Source organism: Sorex araneus, chromosome 2 (genome assembly GCF_027595985.1).
Source record: "Sorex araneus isolate mSorAra2 chromosome 2, mSorAra2.pri, whole genome shotgun sequence".
Classification (NCBI taxonomy): Eukaryota; Metazoa; Chordata; class Mammalia; order Eulipotyphla; family Soricidae; genus Sorex; species Sorex araneus.
This window is the reverse complement of record NC_073303.1, coordinates 227,316,226-227,338,977: the sequence shown is the minus strand read 5'-3', so window position 1 is coordinate 227,338,977 and position 22,752 is coordinate 227,316,226. Positions and strand designations below refer to the sequence as shown.

Sequence of the window (22,752 nt, the reverse complement as noted above, 5' to 3'; positions counted from 1 at the left end):
CTGTGAACTCCTGCCCCAGTTCTGCCCTGAGCGCCCGCCCACCTAGCCGATGCCAGTCTTCTCTGCAGGTCCGTGGGCCCAGGGACTAGCATCTGGACCAGCTAGGGGTGTGGCCTCCACTGTAGGGGGCGTGGCTTCCACAGAAGTTGGCGTGGTCTCATTTCTATTCCCTCTTCCCAGCACTCTAGACTCACATCCCAATCTTCATCACCTAATTCTGTGGAAAACATCCTGGCTGCCTCAAACACAATACGACAATACGACAGTAGTCTACTGACCTACTCCAATTTCACCAAAAGACCAGTGTACACAAGAAGCTGTCTAAGCCCAATATAAAAGAATACATCCTCCGAAGCTTCACTAGATGCCTATCATAAGTCACAGAAAAGTATCTGAGAGGAAGGTCCTATTCTAGAAGAGGAGAAAGGTGACCATCATCGACCAAGCTCATCCAGAATCCTTTCCTGCAATAAGGGGGAACAGTGCTAGTGAACTGGAAGGTTTTACCTCTATACAACCACAACCATATGAAGAAACAGCACAAATCTCCACTATGAGGAGAGGACAAAGAAAAGAGTCTAAAATCCTCAACAGGGGTTACCCACAAATACGATCTCTCTGATAAAGAATTCCGAGATGAAATGCTGAGGATGTTCAAGGAACTGAAAGAAACAATGGAGCAGACATCCAGAAATTAAAGAAGAAAATGAAAGAAACAGTCGAACAGCCAGCCAACAAAATACAAGAAGAAATGAGAGCAGAAATAAAAAGGCTACGATGAGAAGTGTCACTAATAAAAGTTTTGGTAGATGAAATAAAAAAAATCTCAGTGGGTGCCTTCAACAGTAGAATGGCTACAGCCGAAGACAGAATCAGTGAGCTTGAAGATGAGCTGCAGAAATCATACAGGCAACAACAAACAATGGGGAAATACTTCAAAATAGCTCTAAGGCGAATCAGAGATCTAGGGGATGATTCCAAGAGGAACAACATTAGAATCAACAGAGTACCAGAAGGACAGGGAAGCAACCTCAATGAAAAAAAACACAATTAAAGAAATCATTGCTGAAAAGTTCCCAGAGTTAGAGAATGCAGACATCCAGATCCAAGGAGTCAGAGGGTGCAAGCTAAAAGAGACCCTATCAGAGGAAACCCTCCAAGCCCAAAGACAATCGTGGGATATAGTGAAAAAATTCGATGAAATGAATGCCTCACCAAGAATACTTTATCCGGCTAAACTCTCACTCAAACTCGAAGGAACAATACACCATTTTATAGATAAATAACAGCTCAGGAACTTCATAGACTCAAAACCAAACCTAAAAGAAGGACTAAAGGGGCTCCTGTAAGACAAGAAAAAACACCTACAAACACAAAAAACACCTACAGAAAGATGTCACAAGACCCCATGACAATAATCTCTCTCAATGTCAATGGTCTAAATGCACCAATTAAGGGACACAGAATGGCAAAATGGATTCATAAACTGAAACAAAACATTCTGCTGCCTACAAGAAACACATCTGAACAGTCAGAGCAAAAACAGACTCAAAGTCAAAGAATGGAAAACAATCCTGCAAGCAAACAACTCCCTCAAAAAAAAAAAAAGCGGGGGTGGCCATACTATATCTGACAACATAGATTTCAGGTTGAAAAGATTAGAAGGGACTGCGAAGACCATTTTCTAATTATCAAGGGATACATACAACAGAAAGAAACCACACTCCTAAATGTATTTGACCTAATGAGGGACCAGATAAATACTTAAAACAACTGCTAACAGATTTTAAAGAGGACATTGCTAGCAACACGATAGTAGTCGGAGACTTCAACACCACCTTATCACCTCTAGATAGATCAATAAGAATAAAACTTGGCAAGGAAACACTGGCTTTGAAGGAAGAAATAGAAAAGAGGAGGTTAATAGATCTATACAGGGCTTTATACCCCCAAAAGAAAGAATACATATTCTTTTCCAGTGCACACGGAACATTTTCCAAAATAGACCATGTGCTGGTTATAAAACATACCTCAGTAGAATCGGGAAGATAGAAATTGTGTCAACTATCTTTTCAAACCACAATGTGCTGAAGATAGAAGTTAATCACACACAGACGCGGAAAACCAAATCAAACACCTGGAAATTAAACAACTCAATGTTGAACAATGAGTGGATCAGAAAGGAAATCAAGGAAGAAATCAAAAGATACCTGGAAACAAATGAGAATAAAGACATGAGCTACCAGAACCTATGGGACGCAGCTGAAACTGTGTTAAGGGTTTTTTATAGCTCTGCAAGCAATCCTCAGGAAGGAAGAAAGGGCCTACATAGATAACTTGACTTCACAGCTCAAGTTCTTAGAAGAGGACCAACAAAAGGAATCCAAACCTGGCTGAAGGAAAGAAATAATAAAACTTAGAGCAGAAATTAACGACATAGAAACCCAAAAAACAAATCGAAAGGTCAATGAAACAAAGAGCTGGTTCTTTGAGAAAATAAACAAAATTGATAAACCACTAGCAAGACTCACAAAGAAAGAGAGAGAGAGAACCCCAATAAACCGAATCAAAAATGAAAAGGGTACATCGCAACAGAAACCAATGAAATTCAAAAGATCATAAGATACTACTTTGAAAGTCTGTATGGAACAAATGGATAAATTCCTGAATTCCTATAATCTCCCAATATTGAATCAAGAAGACTTGGAATACCTGAATAGACCCATTAATATCAAGGGAATCGAAACTGTAATCAAAGGTCTTCCCCAAAACAAAAGCCCAGGTCCAGATGGATTCACTAGCAAATTCTTCCAAACATTTAAAGAGGACCTGTTGCCAGTTCTTCTCAAGATTTTCCAGGAAATTGAAGAAACAGGAATGCTCCCAAGCAGTTTCTATGAGGCACATATCTCCCTAATACCAAAAGCAAACAAAGACACCACTAACAAAGAAAACTATAGGCCAATATCCCTGATGAACACGGATGTGAAGATCCTCAACAAAGTATTAGCAAATAGAATCCAACAATTCATCAAAAATATCATACACCAAGACCAAGTGGGATTCATCCTGGGGATTCAAGAATGGTTTAACATTTGGAAATCAATCAACATAATCCATAATATCAACAAAAGTAACGATAAAACCATATGATCATATCAATAGATGCAGAGAATGCATATGACAAGATCCAGCACCCGTTTATATTGAAAACTCTCACTAAAATGGGTTTTGAAGGAACCTTCCTCAAGATAGTCAAAGCTATCTACCACAGACCTATGCAAGCATTATCCTCATTGGGGAAAAACTAAGGGCCTTTCCTCTAAAATCAGGGACAAGACAAGAATGCCCACTCTCACCACTTCTATTTAATACAGTACTAGAAGTACTTGAAATAATGGTTAGGCAAGAAAAAGATATTAAAGGCATCCAGATAGGAAAGGAAGAAATTAAGGTCTCACTACTCGCAGATGATATAATACTATATCTAGAGAATCCTAAAGCCTCTACCAAGAAACTCCTAGACGTGTAGACTAGGAGTCTACAAAACAAATAGACTTGTACAGTAAAGTTGCAGGCTATAAAAATCAATACCCAAAAGTCCATGGCCTTCTATACGCAAATCATGAGACAGAGGAAAGCAACATGAAAAAAGCAATCCTGTTCACAATTGTGCCCCAGAAAATCAAGTACCTTAGAGCCAGCTTAACTAAGGAGGTAAAGGAATTCTACAAAGAAAATGACAAAACACTACTCCATGAAATAAAAGAGGACATGAGGAAATGGAACATATCCCCTCCTCATGGATAGGGAGAATTAACATTGTTAAAATGACAATACTCCCCAAAGCATTATACAGATTCAATGCAATCCCTATAAGTATACCATTGACATTCTTCAAAGAAATGGATTAAATACTCCTGAAATTCATATGGAACAACAAACCCCCACGAATAGCCAAAGCAATTCTTTGGAAAAAGAAGATGGGAGGTCTCACCCTCCCCAACCTCAAACTCTACTACAAAGTGGTAACAATTAAAACAGCATGGTACTGGAACAAAGGCAGAGCCACAGACCCATGGAACAGGGTGGAATATCCTTACACACAACCCCAAATATATGAACATTTAATCTTTGATAAGGGAGCAAGAAGTGTGAAGTTGCGCAAGGAAAGCCTCTTTAACAAATGGTGCTGGCATAACTGGACAACCACATGCAAAAAAATAGGTTTAGACCTCACCATGCACAAAAGTCAGATGAAAGTGGATTAAAGACCTCAACATCAGACCAGGATCCATAAAGTACCCTCCACGATATTGAATCTAAAGGTATCTTCAAGGAGGACATGCCATTGGCCAAACAAGTGGAAACAGAGATAAACAAATGGGACTATGTTAAACTAAGAAGCTTCTGCACCCCAAGAGATACAGTGACCAAAATACAAAGGCAACCTACCGAATGGGAAAAAATATTCACCCAATACCCATCTGATAAGGGGTTGATATCAAGGACATATAAGGCACTGGCTGAACTCTACAAGAAGAAAACATCCAACCCCATCAGAAAATGGGGCGATGAAATGAACAGAAACTTTCTCAAGGAAGAAATACGAATGGCCAAATGGCACATGAAAAAATGCTCTTCCAGCTGGAGCGATAGCACAGTGGGTAGGGCATTTGCCTTACACTTGGCCCACCGGGTTCAATTCCCAGCATCCCATATGGTTCCCCAGCACCACCAGGAGTAATTCCTGAGTGCAGAGCCAGGAGTAACCCCTGAGCATCGCCAGGAGTGACCCAAAAAGAAAAAAAATGCTCTTCATCACTAATCATCAGGGAGATGAAGATCAAAAAAACTATGAGATACCACCTCACACCACAGAGAGTGGCACACATCCAAAAGAACAAAAGCAACCAATGTTGGTGTGGATGTGGGGAGAAAGGGACCCTCCTTCACTGCTGGTGGGAATGCTCACTGGTTCAGCCCTTTTGGAAAACTCTATGGACGATACTCAAAAAATTAGAAATTGAGCTCCCATTTGACCCAGCAATACCACTTCTGGGCATATATCCCAGAGAGGCAAAAAAGTATAGTCGAAATGACATCTGCACTCGTATGTTCATTGTAGCACTGTTTACAATAGCCAGAACCTGGAAAAAACCCAAATGCCCGAGAACAAGATGACTGGTTAAAGAAACTTTGGTACATCTACACAATGGAATATTATAAAGCTGTTATAAAAGATGAAGTCATGAACTTTGCATATAAGTGGATCAACATGGAAAGTATAGTATCATGCTAAATGAAATGAGTCAGAAAGAGAGAGACAGACATAGAAAGATTGCACTCATCTGTGGAATAGAAAGTAACAGAATGGGAGACTAACACCCAGGAATAGTGGAGATAAGTACCAGGAGGTTTGTCCATGGCTTGAAAGCTGACCTCACATACTGGGGGAAAAGGCAGCTCAGATAGAGAAGGGAACACCAAGTAAAGGGTGTTTGGAAGACCTGCTTAGGATGGAAGATGTGTGCTGAAAGTAGACTACAGATAGAACACGATGGCCACTCTGCACCTCTACTGCAAACAACAACACCCGAAAGGAGAGAGAGAACAAAGGGGAATGCCCTGCCACAGAGGTGGGGTGGGGGGAGTAGGGGGGATGGGAGGGATACTGGGATCATTGATGGTGAAGAATGGGCACTGATGGAGGGATGGGTACTCAAGAATTGTATGACTGAAACACACACACCAAAGTTTGTAAGTCTGTAACTGTACCTCACAGTGATTCACTAATAAAAAAAGAAAAGAAAAGGACTGTTTGGAAATCTATTCATCAGTTATGCTAGAAACCCTTCTCTGAAGCAACAGCTCTTCTACAGCATTTTGGACTTCACCCTCTGGGAGGCACGATGCTCTTTTGCTTGATGCTAGTCTTTCTCATTCTCTTTGAAATATGTGGGAGTAGTCTTCACCTCTCGAAGCTATTATTTCTTTGTATTATCTGCTCTGAACTGGGTTCAGCTGACTCAGGGTTTGACAGAGAAGAGACAAATAAGTACTGTTTTAATAATAATAACTCAGGGACCATCCCCAGTGATACTTGAGGGTTACTCCTTTTGCTTGGAGTACTCCTTATGCTTGGGAGACCATATAGTGCAGGGGAATGAACCCATGGCTCCTACATGTACATGAAAATGTAGGTGCTCAGGGAGTTAAATTGTGCTTCTGGTCTATTATTCATTAACAACTTAAAGAAATTATTTATTTTAGTTCTTGGGTCACACTTGGTGGTGCGCAGTGCCTGTTTCTGGCTAAGGAGTGACCCCTGGGGTGCTTAGGAAACTATATGTAGTGTTAAGGGATAGAACCACAGTCACCGTAAGCAAGGAAAGCACCTTACTTTCTGTACTGTCCACCTTACCACCACCACATCATTGGACATTTTTAAGTGGAAAGCTTCTATTTTTCTTTACGTTTCTCTACTTTCACTCTTAGGGTCATACCTAGCTGTGCTCAGAGTTTACTCCTGGCTCTATGCTCAGGGATCACTCTTGGAGGTGCTTGTGTGGTATAGGGAATTGAACTGGGTTCAGTTGTGTACAAGGCCCAGAAACCAAAATAAGTAAATTTTAAAAGTTGTTAATAGGCCAGGATCAAGGGGCCATATGGGGTGCTGGGGATCAAACCGAGGTTGGCCATATACAAGGCAAGTACAATACCTACTTACTATTTCTCCATCTCCCATCTTTGGAGACATTTATTTATCTTGTTCTCTAGAATATGCTATTTTGTTTCTTTCCCTTCTAGTTTTCTTGTTATTTTCCCCTTTGAGGTCACTTCTTTTTATAGGTATCAGTTATCTTGGTGAGTGAGGTGTTTGCCTTGCAAAAGGCTGACCCAGGTTTGATTTTCAGCACTGTCCTGAGCAATACCCTAAATACCACCAGAACTGACTTCTGGGCACTGAGTGATAGATAAGTCCTGATGTGGTACAAAATACAAATACATAGGCAACAGTGATTACATAAAAAATAGTGGGTAAAGATGAATGGGTGAAAAATAAAATAAAAACTCATAAGTTTGTGCCACTTCTCATGAATTAGGGGTCCAGCTTTGAATATTGTCATATACATCTTTCTTATTAGATATCTTTGGCTTTTTATTGAACATCTCTGTATCTTAACTCTAAACTTCCTTCATTTCTTTCCTTTTTTTCTGGGGGGGGAGTCGGATGGGGAGTACACTGGGAAATGCTCAGGGATCACTGGCTGCTTAGGGATAACTCCTGGCAAGGCTTGGGGAACCATATGGTGTGCCAGGGATTGAACCCACATGCAAGGCAAATGCCCTACCTGCCGTACTATTGCCCCAGCCCAAAGCTTTTTTCATTTCTAAATCTGTAGTTTTTTAATCTTTGGCTTAAAAAAAAGCAGACTTGGAAAGTCGGGCCCGTGCTCGGCTCCGGCCGGCCGGGTTTTCGGCCCGGGCGCCCATGCCCCTGCAGAGCCGGTGGATGTGGAACAAGCGGGAACCAGAGACAGCTTTAGGAATTGGGGTTCCAGCAAGTGCCTGCACCCATGTATGGAGACTGTGAATTAAGCCTTTGCCCCACGCCGGCTAACGGAGGAAAGAACCTTCCTTCTTGGTCTCTCTCCCCTCCGGGAGAAGGCGTGGTGTCCGACATTTTGTGGGTCCGTTGAGAAGGTACGAACTTGGTGGCGCGGAAAAAAAAAAAAAAATGTGTGCTTTGAACTTGAAACAGCCGCAGGATACAGAGCCAGCCCTAGTCGGCCCGTGCTCGGCTCCGGCCGGCCGGGTTTTCGGCCCGGGCGCCCATGCCCCTGCAGAGCCGGTGGATGGGGAACAAGCGGGAACCAGAGACAGCTTTAGGAATTGGGGTTCCAGCAAGTGCCTGCACCCATGTATGGAGACTGTGAATTAAGCCTTTGCCCCACGCCGGCTAACGGAGGAAAGAACCTTCCTTCTTGGTCTCTCTCCCCTCCGGGAGAAGGCGTGGTGTCCGACATTTTGTGGGTCCGTTGAGAAGGTACGAACTTGGTGGCGCGGAAAAAAAAAAAAAAATGTGTGCTTTGAACTTGAAACAGCCGCAGGATACAGAGCCAGCCCTAGTCGGCCCGTGCTCGGCTCCGGCCGGCCGGGTTTTCGGCCCGGGCGCCCATGCCCCTGCAGAGCCGGTGGATGGGGAACAAGCGGGAACCAGAGACAGCTTTAGGAATTGGGGTTCCAGCAAGTGCCTGCACCCATGTATGGAGACTGTGAATTAAGCCTTTGCCCCACGCCGGCTAACGGAGGAAAGAACCTTCCTTCTTGGTCTCTCTCCCCTCCGGGAGAAGGCGTGGTGTCCGACATTTTGTGGGTCCGTTGAGAAGGTACGAACTTGGTGGCGCGGAAAAAAAAAAAAAAATGTGTGCTTTGAACTTGAAACAGCCGCAGGATACAGAGCCAGCCCTAGTCGGCCCGTGCTCGGCTCCGGCCGGCCGGGTTTTCGGCCCGGGCGCCCATGCCCCTGCAGAGCCGGTGGATGGGGAACAAGCGGGAACCAGAGACAGCTTTAGGAATTGGGGTTCCAGCAAGTGCCTGCACCCATGTATGGAGACTGTGAATTAAGCCTTTGCCCCACGCCGGCTAACGGAGGAAATATGTAATTTCTGGCAGAATTTTCCCAGGACTTTATACAGAAATCCAAAACCGCGCGGACGCTGCCGCGTCCGCGCAACTTAACATTTATAATTGTCATCAATGTGAAAGGGTTCCATTTGAACAGGTCAGACTTGGGGGGGAAACTCCAAATAATAACAGTAAGTTTTTGTTGAAATATTGAAGGTTCTTAATGTAACAGCCACCTCTGGACTATGAGCTAAGCAAAAGCCCCACGCTGGCCAACGTGGCGTGGAGTACACCATACTATGAGGCGCAGAAAGGGGGATGAGGGGGAAAAATTTAAAAAAAAAATAAATGGAAAAGGAAAAAGAGAAAAAAAAGAGAGAGAGAGTTATGTCAACTATAGTGAGTTTTGTGTTGAATTATGGAATGTAATCAAGGTAAAGAAAAAATGAAGTGAAATTCATTAGTTATACAGTAGGGGGTAGGGGGTGGGGGCGGGGGGTAAACTGGGGTTTCTGGTGGTGGAATTTGGGCACTGGTGAAGGGATGGGTGTTTGAATATTGTATAACTGACATATAAACCTGAGAACTTTGTAACTTTCCACATGGTGATTTAATAAAAATTAAAAAAAAAAAAAGCAGACTTGTAGGAGAGGAGATAAGGGTGAGAGACATAGGAGCAAATTTAGGTCTTTGTTCTACTTAGGTTTTTGTTGATTGAATCAGCATTTTCCATACTACATTTTCCTTCCTAAACCCTATATCCACTAATGTTTCCCTGTGTTCCTACTTTTCAGTATTGTAGTAGGACTGATAGAAAAGGCAGTAATCTACTCCGGACAGTGTGGTAGATAGAAAAGACCTCAAGTCAAACTTTGGGTTAGCCCAAACCTAACCCTGTGTTCAGTGCCAGATCCTCTCCTCTTCTGATCAGTGTTTCTACTTGCCATCTTTACTGCATCGTAATCACCTCTGATCCACCAGGGACTTACTGTTTTATTGGGGTATTTTTTTAAACTTTTTTTTTTTTATACCACATCATTCCCCCACCCCTGTTTTTTTTTTTGTTTGTTTTGTTTTTGTTTTTGTTTTTTGTGTGGAAGAATTTCCAAGTGGTACTCAGGGAGCCCTGGGTACTTGCAGAACTTGATCAGCAGTTAAGTGCTAAAGTTCGAGGATGGGATGCTTCTCAAGCTCTGCTGTGCTGGGTGACCACCAGAATCACCGATTATGCTCAGGCCATGTGGTGTGAGGTATAAAATCTAGGTTGGGTACATTTTTGCTTTCTAATATCTTTTCTATCTCTTGACCTGATGACTTCCCTTTTATGAGACCTTACCCCAAGATTTGGTGAAGCATTCTCTTTCTAGTAATTCACTTTATCATTGTCATCCCATTGTTCATTGATTTGCTTGAGCGGGCAAATAACGTCTCCATTCATCCAGTAATGTCTTCATTCATTCTTGTCACATGCTAGTGTAGCCCAATGGCGTCTGCTCACTCCAGGAACACAAAGAGCCTGAGATTTTAGCAGCCTCTCCTTACTGGTCCTTCCCAACACTGACGCATTGGGGGCTTTTTCAGGGTCAGGGGATTGAGGCCTGTTATTGTTACTGTTCTTGGCATATTGAATACGTCACCGGTAGCTTGCCAGGCCCTGCTGTGCAAGAGCTTACCCCAAGATTTGGTGAAGCATTGTTTCTAGTAATTAGAGCAAGATTAATCTTTTCTTGATTGATTATGGTAGTAGACTGGAAATGAATATATTCAACTACAGAAAGAGTAAAAAATCAAAGAATAGACAAAGTAATATATATATGTGAAAGATAAATAGGCATTCCTGTGGAATTTATTTTTAACCTGCTCGTGTTTTACAGTCAGTTGGGTATCTTCTTAAATCTGAAAATAAGACAAGAAAATTCATCTTATTACAATTTGTTCTTAAACACATTGTACAAATATAAATGGTTTGTATTTATATAGGGAAAATAAGAGTTCCTTCAGAATTTATCAGATTAGACTAAAAAATAAAATTGGTATATGATTTATATTTATAAGATTACTTTAAGAAGATATAATGTCTCTTGGGATCAAAACCAGAAAGAGCAGAGCTTATCTACAAGCTTATTACTTATTAAATAGCATTCTTTTTTGGAAGGCATGCCTAACAGTGCTCAGTAGCTACTCTGTGCTGGGGGCATTGCTCAGAAGGGATCTTGACTATATGTGATGTAAGTGTTCAAGGACTATATGTGATACCAGGGATTTGAATGAGGGTCACAAAAGAATCAAAAGAAGAAATAAAATAGTCATTGATACAAATGAGAATAAAGGCACAAGCTACTAGAACTTATGAGACATAGCAAAAGCTATAGTAAGGATAAGTTCATAGCACTACAGGCATTCATCAAGAAACAAAACAAGTACAAATAAACTGCCTAACCTCATTCCTGAAGAAACGAAAATGAATAACAAAGGAAGCATAAGTAAGTAGGAAGAAAATAATAAAATCCAAGCAGAATCAGTGATATAGATGCTGGAGCCATAGTACAGCAGGTAGAGTGCTTGCCTTTTACATGGCATACCCAGATTTGATTCCCTAGCACCCATATGATCCCCTAAGCCCTGCCAGCAGTAACCCTTGAGCACTGAGCCAGGAGTCAGCCCTGAGTATCGCTGGGTGTGGCCCCAAACCAAAACAAAACAAAAACAAAGAAATCAATGATACTGCCCACTCCAAATGAACCCCTGGTGGCCACAAACTTTTAGAAGAAAAACCCAGATACACAGGACCAGGGACTGAAGACTCTAGGCCACCTGGTGGCAGTGGGGCCTGGGCTGGGCCATCTCTTCTCTTTTCATCTCCCCGATCCTTCAGCGTCCTGGCTGTCACACCCACGAACTGCCTCTGGGCAGTTTTGATGCATTTAAGTGCATCAATAGCCTTGATCCAGAGATTCATAAATTAATCTCAAAATGGATTAGCTCCCTACAGAGATGTCTCCAGACCCCAATCATTTACAGTTTTAGAATTCCAGGAGCACGCAGCCATTTTTGCAGCCATGCAACCTTTCATGATATTCATAATAAGCAATAGAAAATAAATTATCTATCATCTGTCTGCGGCAGGCAGGCTTGGATGGTGGTGGGAAAATTTGAAATAATAGTGGTGGGAAGGACCCTCTGCGCCTAAAGACTTTGATTCCAGAGACCTAACACATCCGGGCATCCAGCGCAGCTTCTAATAGCAATGCACTGGGACTGCGAACTGGGCTACAACTCCGTGCTGCCCGGGGGTGGATCTTCCCTCCCCATCCTGTCTTCCTGCACGGAAAATGGTGGCGGCAGCAGCATCCACATGGCAGGAGCCATCTTTTAAGACTCCTAACCCAGAGGTAGATGATTTTTACACTTGGGGCTCCTAGGGAATCATGGGAAGTGGGTGTAACCGGCACGCCCTCGGCCCAGATAAATTCAGAGCTGCTGAGAGAGTGAAACGGACCCTCTGCGCCTGAAGACTTTGATTGCAGAGACTTCTTATAGCAATGCACTGGGACTGGAGCTGGGCTATGCAATTTCTGGCAGAATTTTCCCTGGACTTTATACAGAAATCCAAAACTGCGCGGACGTGGGAGCTTAACATCTGTAATTGTCAGCAATGTGAAATGGTTCCTTTTTAACAGGTCTGACTTGGGGGGGGAAATCTCCAAATAATAACAGTGAGTTATGGTTGAAATATTGAAGGTTATTAAAGTAACAGCCACTTCGCTGGACTGTGAACTAAGCAACAGCCCCACGTCGGCTGAGAAGAGGAAATATCCCTCTTTCCCGGTTGTTTCCCATTTTCAGGGAGAAACGTGGCGTGGCGTCCACTATACTATGAGGAAGGGGGATGAGGGGGGAAAAAAAAAGGAAAAGGAAAAACGAAAAAAAAGAGTTATGTACTTGGATCAGTGGGGCTACATATCTCTTTATTCTCAGCAATGGAAAACTAATTATCAAATGTTTCCTTGGTAGTAGGGCTGTCTTTCTTGGGGGGAAACTCCAACAACAATAGTGAGTTTTGTGTTGAAATATGGAACGTAATCAAGGTAAAGAGAAAATGAAGTGAAATTCATCAGTTATACAGTTGGGGTTGGGGGGGCGGGGGCAGGGGGTATACTGGGGTTTTTGGTGGTGGAATATGGGCACTGGTGAAGGGATGGGTGTTTGAATATTGTATAACTGAGATATAAACCTGAGAACTTTGTAACTTTCCACATGGTGATTCAATAAAAATTAAAAATAAATAAATAAATAAATAAAATAATAATGTTGGTGGGAAGATGTAATAGTGGTGGGATGGGTGTTGAAATATTGAATGTAATCAATTAATGTGAACAACCTTATGAAAATAAAATTTAAAAATTAAAAAAGAAAAGGAATCAATGATACATAAATAAAAAACACAGTAGAAAAGATCATGAGGCCAAGAGTTGGGTTTTTTGGAAAGAATTAAAATAGACAAATTCTGGGTTGAGTTGCTAACAAAAAGAGAGAAATAACTAATAAATCAGACTAGAAATGAAAGGGGAAGAAATTAGAACAGATACCTGAAAAACACAAAAGATCATATGAGATTACTGTGAATAATTTTTTTCCAATAATCTGGAGAATTTAGAAGAAATGGATTGATTCCTAGAGGTTTACTACTTTAACTTGAATAGATCTATTGCTATCAAGGAAATCAAGACAATTGTCAAAAGTTTCCCAAGAACAAAAGCCCATGACCAGATGGTGAGTTATTCCAAATCTTAAAAGAGGGCTTACTACTTATCCTTCTCAAGTTATTCAAGGAGGTAGAAGAAACAGGCATCCTCCAAAACAATTTCTATGAAACCAGAATTACCTTGATACCAAAAATCAACAAATTATATCAACAGATATAAAAAATCAACAAAAATCAACAGTGAAAATATCTTTGTGAATATGGATGCAAAGATACTCTTTCAATTCCTAAGAAATTGAATACAACAGTACATTAAATATATCATACACCAGGATCAAGTGGGATTCATCCCAGGGATGCAAGGATGGTTCAGTATAAGCAAATCAATTATGTGTTTTACCACATTAATAAAAGGAAGGATAAAAACCATATGTGATCATCTTTATAGAAAGAAACAAGATTCATCATCCATTCATGATGAAAACTCATAACAAAATTAGAATTGAAAGAATGTGATAGTGTAAAATCTATAAGCAGTAAGCCCAGAGCTAATGTTCTTCTTAGTTGTGAAAAACAAAGCTTTAGTTGTGAAGAGCTGAAAGCTAGAAATGAAAGTCAATTCAAAATACAACCTGTTTGCAATGTGAATTAAAACATCAGGTTTCAATATCAAGCCTGCTTCTATAAAATATATTGATAAAAACATAGCCAAGAGTCTCCAAGATTTTTATTTTATTTTATTTTATTGGCCACACTGGTGGTTCTCAAAACTTACTTCTGGGGGGTATCGTGCTGCCAGCAGGTCAACCTATACCTGTGGGACAACTACATCAGCAAAATAATGGTGTCTTCAGGCTTCCTGATACCCCAAAACTGCTGCTGTGCTTTTGGCTGAACTCCAACAACTTGGGATCAAGCTTACCAAGAAATTAAATGACCAAAAGTTAGGTATGTGGGAGCCATGCCCCCAAACCACCTCTGACTCAACTATACACGCTCATTTATCGGCCATAAATAAATCTTGAAAGAAGTTAAAGCTGCAGTTAATCTCGGACCCGTGCATAGATGAATAGACCAGGGTACCCCGAGCCTGCCAGGAGTAATTTCTCAGTGCAGAGCCAGAACCAACCCTTGAGTACTTCCAGGTGTCCCCCCCCCTTAAAAAAAAAACCAAAAAAGACCTGGAAACCCAAGTACCCAACAACCGGTGAGTGGATAGAGAAATTGTGATGTAGAAACAGTGGAATACTACTCAGCTATGAGTAGTCTTGCTGCAATCCGGATGGAATTGGAGGGTATCATCCTAAGTAGAGTGAGTCAGAAAGGAAGACAAATATGAGATAACCTCACTCACATGCATTGTACAGAGAAGTAAAACAAGGGATTAGATGGGCCTGAGTGGGAAAAGACCCTGAGATATGACCCTGAGACATTCCACAGCCTCTCTGATACAACGGTCCAGATTCAGGACCTTATGTCAAATCTTGAAAGAGACTCCAAGCCAACTGGACGAACCTCACAGGCACACAAATCTTCAGGCAGAAAACTAGAGCCCCTCAAGAGGGGGGATGCCAACAGCCCTGGTCCAGAGACACAGCAGTGAGTCTTGGAAGACAACATATCGCCGGAGATCTCTCTGGGTCCTGTACCACGCCAATTTCACCAGGGCACCTCAGATGGAGCAGGTGGGGCACCTCAAATGGAGCAGGTGTTCTCTCCCTGCTTGCTCTGGATAAAGTCCCGGCGACCACAAGCTGCCGGAAGCAAGGCCCAGGTATGTGATTCCAGGACTAAGACTCCAGGCCACACAGTGGCAGTGATGGCAGCAAAGGAGCTGGGCTGTCCCTTCTCAGCTCTCCGCTGGCTTGGGATCCTGGATGTCACACCCACAATCTGCCTCTGGACGCCATCTCAGCGCACCAATGGCCCTGGTTCAGGGACTCCCAGTTGAGTTCCAAAATAGGTTAGCACCTATTTTGTCTCTCATTGAGAGACTTATTGTTACTGTTTTTTGTTTTGTTTTGTTTTGTTTTGGAACCACTCCCAGCAGTGTCCAGGGCTCACTCTTAACTGCCCAGTCAGGGATCTTTCCTGATAATACTTAGAGGACCATATGTGATGCCAGGGATTAAAACCTGGGTCAGCTGCAAGCAAAGAAAGTGCCTTAACTACTGTACTATCTCTCTAGCCTTAGAAAAGAACTATTTGTTACAAACAATAGCAGCAACAAGATTGTTCAAAGGGGTGGAGTATATGCCTTATATGCGTGAAGTCTAGTTTCAGTCCCTGGCATTAAAAGGTCCCCTGAGACCACCAGGAGTGAATCTTGAGCACCTCACTGGGAGTAATTCCTAAGCATCACTAGGTGTGATCCCCATTTTTCAAAGGCAACAATTTATTTAGTGTGTATACTTATGCATATATTTTATACATATGTATAAGAATAATAGTGACAGAAATGGAGGAATATGAAATTTGTTATTGTAAGGCATCTGCACTACCCATTAATTGATATGGTGTTGAGTTATTTGTATTTATTTTGTGGAAGAGATTTGAGGGTCACACCTGGTACTTAGGAGTAATCCTTGGCAGTGCTTGGAGAATTTTGTGGTGGGGGGGCATAAACTGGGGTTGGCTGCATACAAGAAAAGTGCCTTACCTCCTAACTACCTCTGTGACTCAGATCATTTGTAAAAACACACTGCAATGTCCAAGGAAACAATATTGTGTGTGTAAAACATCGTATAGTGTATATATATACACTATATATACATATATAATATATGTATATATATTATATATGTATATATACACTGTATATACATTGTATAGTGTATATATACACTATATATACATATATAGTGTATATGTATGTATACACTATACAATGTTTTACACACACAATATTGTTTCCTTGGACATTGCAGTGTTTTATATATATAACAAATGTATAACTGATAAAGAAAGGAGATAAAATAAAATTATAAAATCTCAAAACCACAAAAGGAAGATGTCTGGCAGGGGGCCAGAGTGATAATACAGCAGGTAGGATATTTTCCTTGCACGCAGACAAACTAGGATGGATTCCTTGAATTCCACATGGTCTCCCAAGCAAGCACTGCTAAGTATAATCTCTGAGCACATAGCTAGGAGTAACCCCTGAGAATCACCAGTAATGCCTCTCCAAACAAACCCTAAAATGTATGACAGACAAAAATAGGAGCAAAGAGGGCAAAAAGAGAAAATAGTAACAAATATGGTACATATTAGTCCAACTATGTAATAGTTTTGGATTGGAGGCTGGTGTTTTAATGATGAGGCATAGCTAAATAAATAAAATATTTTGGCCATAAGTAGCAGAATACCTGGGAAAGAATGATCGAAATTGTAAGATCATTTATTTCTCACTTAACTAAAGCTCAGAGACAATGTATCCAGGATTGTACTGCCAATTCAGTTTAAGTTCAGGGTTTTACTTATCTTCCTCTTTTGTGATCCTTGGTGTATGTCCTATGGTTATCACCTCAGCTTACCAAAAATGACAATAGTTACAAACATTATTTAATTCAACAAAGCAGGAAAATAAATACTACTACTTGTTCCTTCTTAGAAATAGGGAAAAAAAGTGGGAGTAGGGGATGTGGTTTAAAAGGTAAGTAAAATGGTAAAATTCTATTGGTCATAAATATTTTTTGTTTTTGTTCTTGGGGCACATCCTATGGTGCTGTGCTACAGAGATGATATGCAGTGCCAGGGATCAAACCAGGAGCCTCCCAAATGCTTTGCGTACACAAAACATGTCACGCTATCGTCACAGTTCTAGCTCTGGATCTTTGCAGGTACAATTTCTTTTGTCTAGCATTCATGGTATTTTGAATGCTTCCCACTTATTGTACCTGAGACTAGCTATAGTTCTGACACATAGTAAGTAGTTAATAAATATTTTTTGAAAGTAAAGAAGGCAGAGCAAAAGTAAAGACAGGTAAACACAATAGGTAGCTAATCTCCTCAAGACAGATTGCTTCTAGCAAGTATGCCTGCCCAAAGAACAATGAGAATACCTGTCAAAGCTAGCATTTAGATTTAAAAGATAAATGAAAGGATTTTCAGATCAACAAACTGTAAAGAAGTTTATGCTACTAAACCAGTATTTCAAGAAATGTGAAAGTTCCAAATTGGGAGAGAGAAAAAAAAAGTCTAAAATCAACCAAAGACTCCTGGCACACAATCATCCCAATTACTGCCAGGAGTGACCCAGGAGTACAGAGCTGGGAGCAGCCCTTAGCATCACTGGATATCTCCCCCAAGCCAAAACAGTAAAAAAGACTTAAAAAAAATTTTTTTTTAGTGTTTTGGGCCACACCCAGCTGTGCCCAGGGCTTACTTCTGGCTCTGTGCTCAGGAATCATTCCTGATGAGGCTCAAAGGACCATATGGGGTTCGGGGACCAAATCTAGGTCAGCTACTTGCAAGGCAAAAGTCTTACCCACAGGTCAGAGCATTATTACAGCAGGTAGGGCCTTGCATGCGGTCCACCCAGGTTTGATCTCCCGCATCCCATATGGTCCTCCATGCCCGCCAGGGGTGATTCCTGAGCACCACCAGGTGTGGCTGGCCCCAAAATTAAAAAATAAAGGGAATTACCCTTTGTACTCTCTCTAGCCCCTCAAAAAGACATTTTAGAAAGATGAAATTTTAGGGCTGGATTATGCCCAGGTCTATTCACCGTATGGTTACCTGAGTATCACCTGGGTATCACCTCATACCTATTAGACTAGCTATTAGAAAAAAAAAAGACAAGAATCAATAGATGTTGACAAGGACATAGAGGAAAAAGGAATCCTCATACACTATTAGTGGGAATATAAATTATGCTACCGCTGTGGAAGGCAATATGGAGGTTTCTCAAAATATTAAAAATAGATCTACTGGGGGCTGGAGTGATAGCACAGCGGGTAGGGCGTTTGCCTTGCACGCGGCCGACCCGGGTTCAAATCCCAGCATCCCATATGGTCCCCTGAGCACCGCCAGGGGTGATTCCTGAGTGCATGAGCCAGGAGTGACCCTTGTGCATTGCTGGGTGTGACCCAAAAAGCAATAATAAAAAAAATAGATCTACTGTATGCTCTGGAAATTCCACGTCTGTGGTTTTCATTTTTAAAAACTTATTTGAACACTATGAACTTATTTGAGCAAAGTTGTTCATAATATAACTGTTGTATTATGCTGTTTCAGTTGTTTCAGGTATGTAATGTTCCAACACTAACTCCACAATCTATGTGAAATTCCCTTCATCAGTGTCCCTAGTTTCCCACCCACCCTCCAAGCCTCTCCTTAAATTTACTTCATATTGTTTGTTAAAACAAAATGACAAATGGAATTATCAAACCTAGATTAATATGAGTCAATTTGTGACAATTGTTATATCTCACAATGGTGTCACTAAACTCATTGTCTGAGAATTTACTGTGCTGGATGAATGCTAATTGAGTCTTTTTTGTTACTGCTTTCACTCATTCATTGAGCTTGGTATGTTTCTATGCAACTTTCCCATTAAATTTTCTGTGCTCCTACTGGGCTGTCAGTATTATGAAATTTGGAAGTGTTGTGTGACCACATATACAATCTTCTCCAACTACAGGATCTGTGGAGCTGGGATCTGGTGTCTTGGCAACTTGATGAGGTTCAGTGTGGAGCTGGGTTGTTCTTATGCTGGAGCAAACCAGAGGTGCAGGTGAGGGCTGCTGAGCCTTCCCTATTCTGAAAAGGCCCCAGAGTTATCAGCCTGGAGATTGATCTACCTGGGACAATTCAGTGGCTTGGCATTTTTCCTCTACTTCTGTGTTTTTGTCTAATGACACTAAAAACATGAATTTGAAAATATTTGAACTTCTGTGCTCAGTGTCATTCATAATAGTCAAGATAAGAAAACAAGCTAAGTGCCCACTGTCTAATAAATGGATTAAGATATGGTATACTTATATAATAGAATAATATTCAGCTATTCAAAAAAGGGAAATCTTGCCATTTTGCTTGCAGCAATATGAAAGGACTTTGAAGGAATTATACTAAGCAAAATAAGTCAGAAAATTAAAGACAGATCATTTATGATCTTGCTCATATACAGAAATGAAATGGACAAATAAAACAAAACCAAAAATGAACTCTTGAAGATAGCATAGTGGGTAGGGCGTTTGCCTTGCACGCAGCCCACCCGGGTTTGATTTCCAGCATCCCATATGGTCACCCAAGCACTGCCAGGAGTAATTCCTGAGTGTATGAGCCAGGAGTAAACCCTGTGCATTGCTGGGTGTGACCCAAAAAGCAAAAAACAAACAAACAAACAAACAAAAAACAAAAAATGAACTCTTGAAATGACAAGTAGGGTTACCAGTGTATGTAACAGGTAGATAGTGGTGGTTGGTAAAAGACATTTGGTGGTATGAGGAGGGTAGAATATACAGTTGTTGAGGTGTGAAGCAGTACACCTGAAATAGGCAATATTGCAAACCAGTGTTAACCTGAAGGTTTTTGCTTTATTTGTATTTGAGTCACATCTGGTGGAGCTCAGGGATGTTCCTGCTCTGTGCTTATTGTTCAATCCAGTGGTGCTCAGGGGACTATGTGGTTCTAGGGATGGACCCAGGCCTCTAGGATGAAAAACATGTACTCAGAATTGTCTCCCCAGTCAATTAAACCTTAATTTTTAAAAAACTGGGTCAAGAGGATATTGAATAAATAGGAATGTAATATGAAAAATATTATTCAAAGAAAAATGTATATATCTATACAACCATTGTAGTCATGAGAAATTCTATCCCTTAAAATAGGCTGTTGATTTACTCACTTCAAATATGTAAAGGAAACTGATAAAAATTAAATTTCTAATTATACTCTATAACTTATTTAGCCTAATGGTTATTAGCCTGATAACATCTAAATATTAGCCTGATAACATTTCTTTTCATTAACATTTATGCTAATAGTTATGATTTTATATTGCATACATTATATAGTAATGTTTTTGCTATTGTTTACTCTATTATAGAACATTAAATATTTTATTTGATGTTCTCTATTGTCAGGACAAATTTGTGATTTTATAGTTTATTGGGGCCAGAGAGGTAGTACAATGGGTAGGGCTCTTGTCTTGCAGATGGCAAACCCAGATTAGATTCCTGGCACCCCATTTGGTTCCCTCAACCCACCAGGAGTGATCCCTGAATGCAGGGTCAGGAGTAAGCCCTGAGCACAGTTGGGTATGGCTCCTAAACTACAAAAAAAAAGAAGTACTTCTTACTATTGGATTTGAATTTCACCTGATAAAAATCAGACTGTTCCTGTGAAATCTTTTAGTTTATAAAAATTCCATTTTCTTAGATTAGAACTTCAACTAATTCTTCTGTTCTGAAATAGGTAATACAAATTTCAAAACTTTTCACTAACAAAGAAAAGAGCTTCTCTGGTTTAAGAATCCGATTTAGAGCTGAAGACATAGTACAACATATAGGGTGCCTGTTTCACATGTCACCAACCCAGGCTCAGTCCTCACTCCCACTTACGCTTCCCCGAGCCCCACCAGGATTGATCCCTGAGAACCACCTGGTCTATGGCTCAAAACAAACGAACAAACAAAATCTGGCTTAAAGGATATGGGAATGTGGAGCCATATGACCACTTAAATTATCCTCTCCAAATTCTTTCAGTCTATCCTGGAGTAAAAAGCACAGAATTAATCTCAAAATAGGCCTAAATATGATAACTGCATTTCAGATCATACTTCTGAATTATATGGGCAAAAGCATGCTGTTTCTCCATCATTGTGGTTGTGTTGTAGTATAATAATAAATCCTTAGGGTAGATTTCAAAGTACATATGTCTAGTATTAGTTTTAGGCTTCATGGTATTATTAACTGTTACTGGATTATGATTATTTTGGGGAGCGAGAGCATTCTATCCTGTGCTTATTTCTACCTGTGTGCTCATGGATCGTCCCTGGCAGGACTTGGGGCACCTCATGGATCAAATATAGGTCTTCTACATGCTAGGCCAAGTGTCTTACCCACTCTACTATCTCTTAAGCCCCTGTTGTTTCTTTTCTCTTATTCCAGGAGAAACAGCTGCAGCCCTATAAAGAGAAACACTAAAGGACCAATATTGGATTTACTGTGAGTTTATTTCTGGTATGAGTACAACTACTTCAAGCATTGACTTTTGGCAATTTCCTGATGCTACAGGAGAATCAAGTTTAGGAAGTAAAGGTATATGACTAAAGGGTATGGAGAGAGTACAGTAGGTACAGGGTGCTTGCCTTGAATGCAGCTGACCTGAGTTCAATTCACAGCACCTCATATGGTCAGAGTAATGCCAGGAATGATGATTCCTGAGTGCAGAGCTAGGAGTAAGTCGTGAGCACAGGTGTGGCCTCAAAACCAAAAAAAAAAACCTAAAAAGTATATGACTGAAGACCCTAGCAATAGGTATAGTGTTTTTAGAACTTTAACTTACCGTGACTGAATAGATGAAAGAGATTTTCTGAGAATAGATTGAATATCTAACTGGAGTAGCAGAGGAATATCTGGGTACCCTCCCAGTTCATCCCAGAGTAAATTTAATGATTTCTTCTCTGTTATTGGATAACTTGATGTGGACAGATCAGTGTTCCAAATGGCTTCCATCTGATCTCCTTGTCTAGAGAATTAAAAAACAGTAAGTGGAAGCATCAGAGTTTTCCTCAGCTCTATAGACAACATGATTCTGTTCGCCCCTCTTTATCACCATCCTTTTTATCACCATCCTTTTTATCACCATCCTTTCTCCCTGGCAAAACTAGGTGAAGTTTTAAAACTACCTTCTAAAACTACCTTCCAGGGGTACAGTGCCACCTAGCAGGTAAACCTGTACCTGCGAGGAGAGTGCATCAGCACCCTGATGGTGACTTCAGGCTTCCTGATACCCCCAAATTGCCTCTGTGTCTCTGACTGGACCCCAACAACTTGGGACCAAGTTTCCTGAGAAATTAAACAGCCAAAAGTTAGGTGTGTGGGAATCATGCCCACAAACTACCTTTGGCTCAGCTGTACCAGCTCATTTATGGTCTTGCTTCAGAGACCCATAAATAAATCTCAAAAGAGATCAAAAGCAGGCCATTTAAGTGCACTAATGGCCATGATGCAGAGACTCACAAATGAATCCCAGATGAGAATAGCATACCGCAGATATATCTCCCCACTTTACACAGGGCAACTCAGAGGGGAACAGGTGTGTCCCTCCACCTGTCCCAAATGAACCCCAGCATAAGCAAACCTCCTGAACCCAATTGCTGCCACGCTATGGCTGACATTCGCAGACTTGTCCTGAGCCCCCTACAAATGAGAATGAATCCGGTAAAAAAAAAAAAAAAAAAAACAGGTATG

At 41.0% G+C, this 22,752-nt stretch overlaps 1 protein-coding gene and 1 pseudogene across 1 annotated transcript in view; one reads left to right on the top strand and one right to left on the bottom strand.

The window, feature by feature from the left end:
* Nucleotides 1–21,470, top strand: part of LOC101558833 (ATP synthase F(0) complex subunit C2, mitochondrial-like) — a 49,927-nt pseudogene extending 28,457 nt beyond the window's left edge.
* A 66-nt stretch (nucleotides 21,471–21,536) lies between these two features.
* The window catches only part of FAM186A (family with sequence similarity 186 member A), a 59,194-nt gene continuing 57,978 nt past the window's right edge, over nucleotides 21,537–22,752 (bottom strand). Inside the window, exons 18-19 of the mRNA XM_055124588.1 lie at nucleotides 21,845–22,027; nucleotides 21,537–21,567 (exon numbers count right to left, since the gene is read on the bottom strand). Of these exons, the coding sequence (XP_054980563.1) occupies nucleotides 21,537–21,567; nucleotides 21,845–22,027 (214 nt within the window). The remainder of the gene's footprint in view (nucleotides 21,568–21,844; nucleotides 22,028–22,752) is intronic.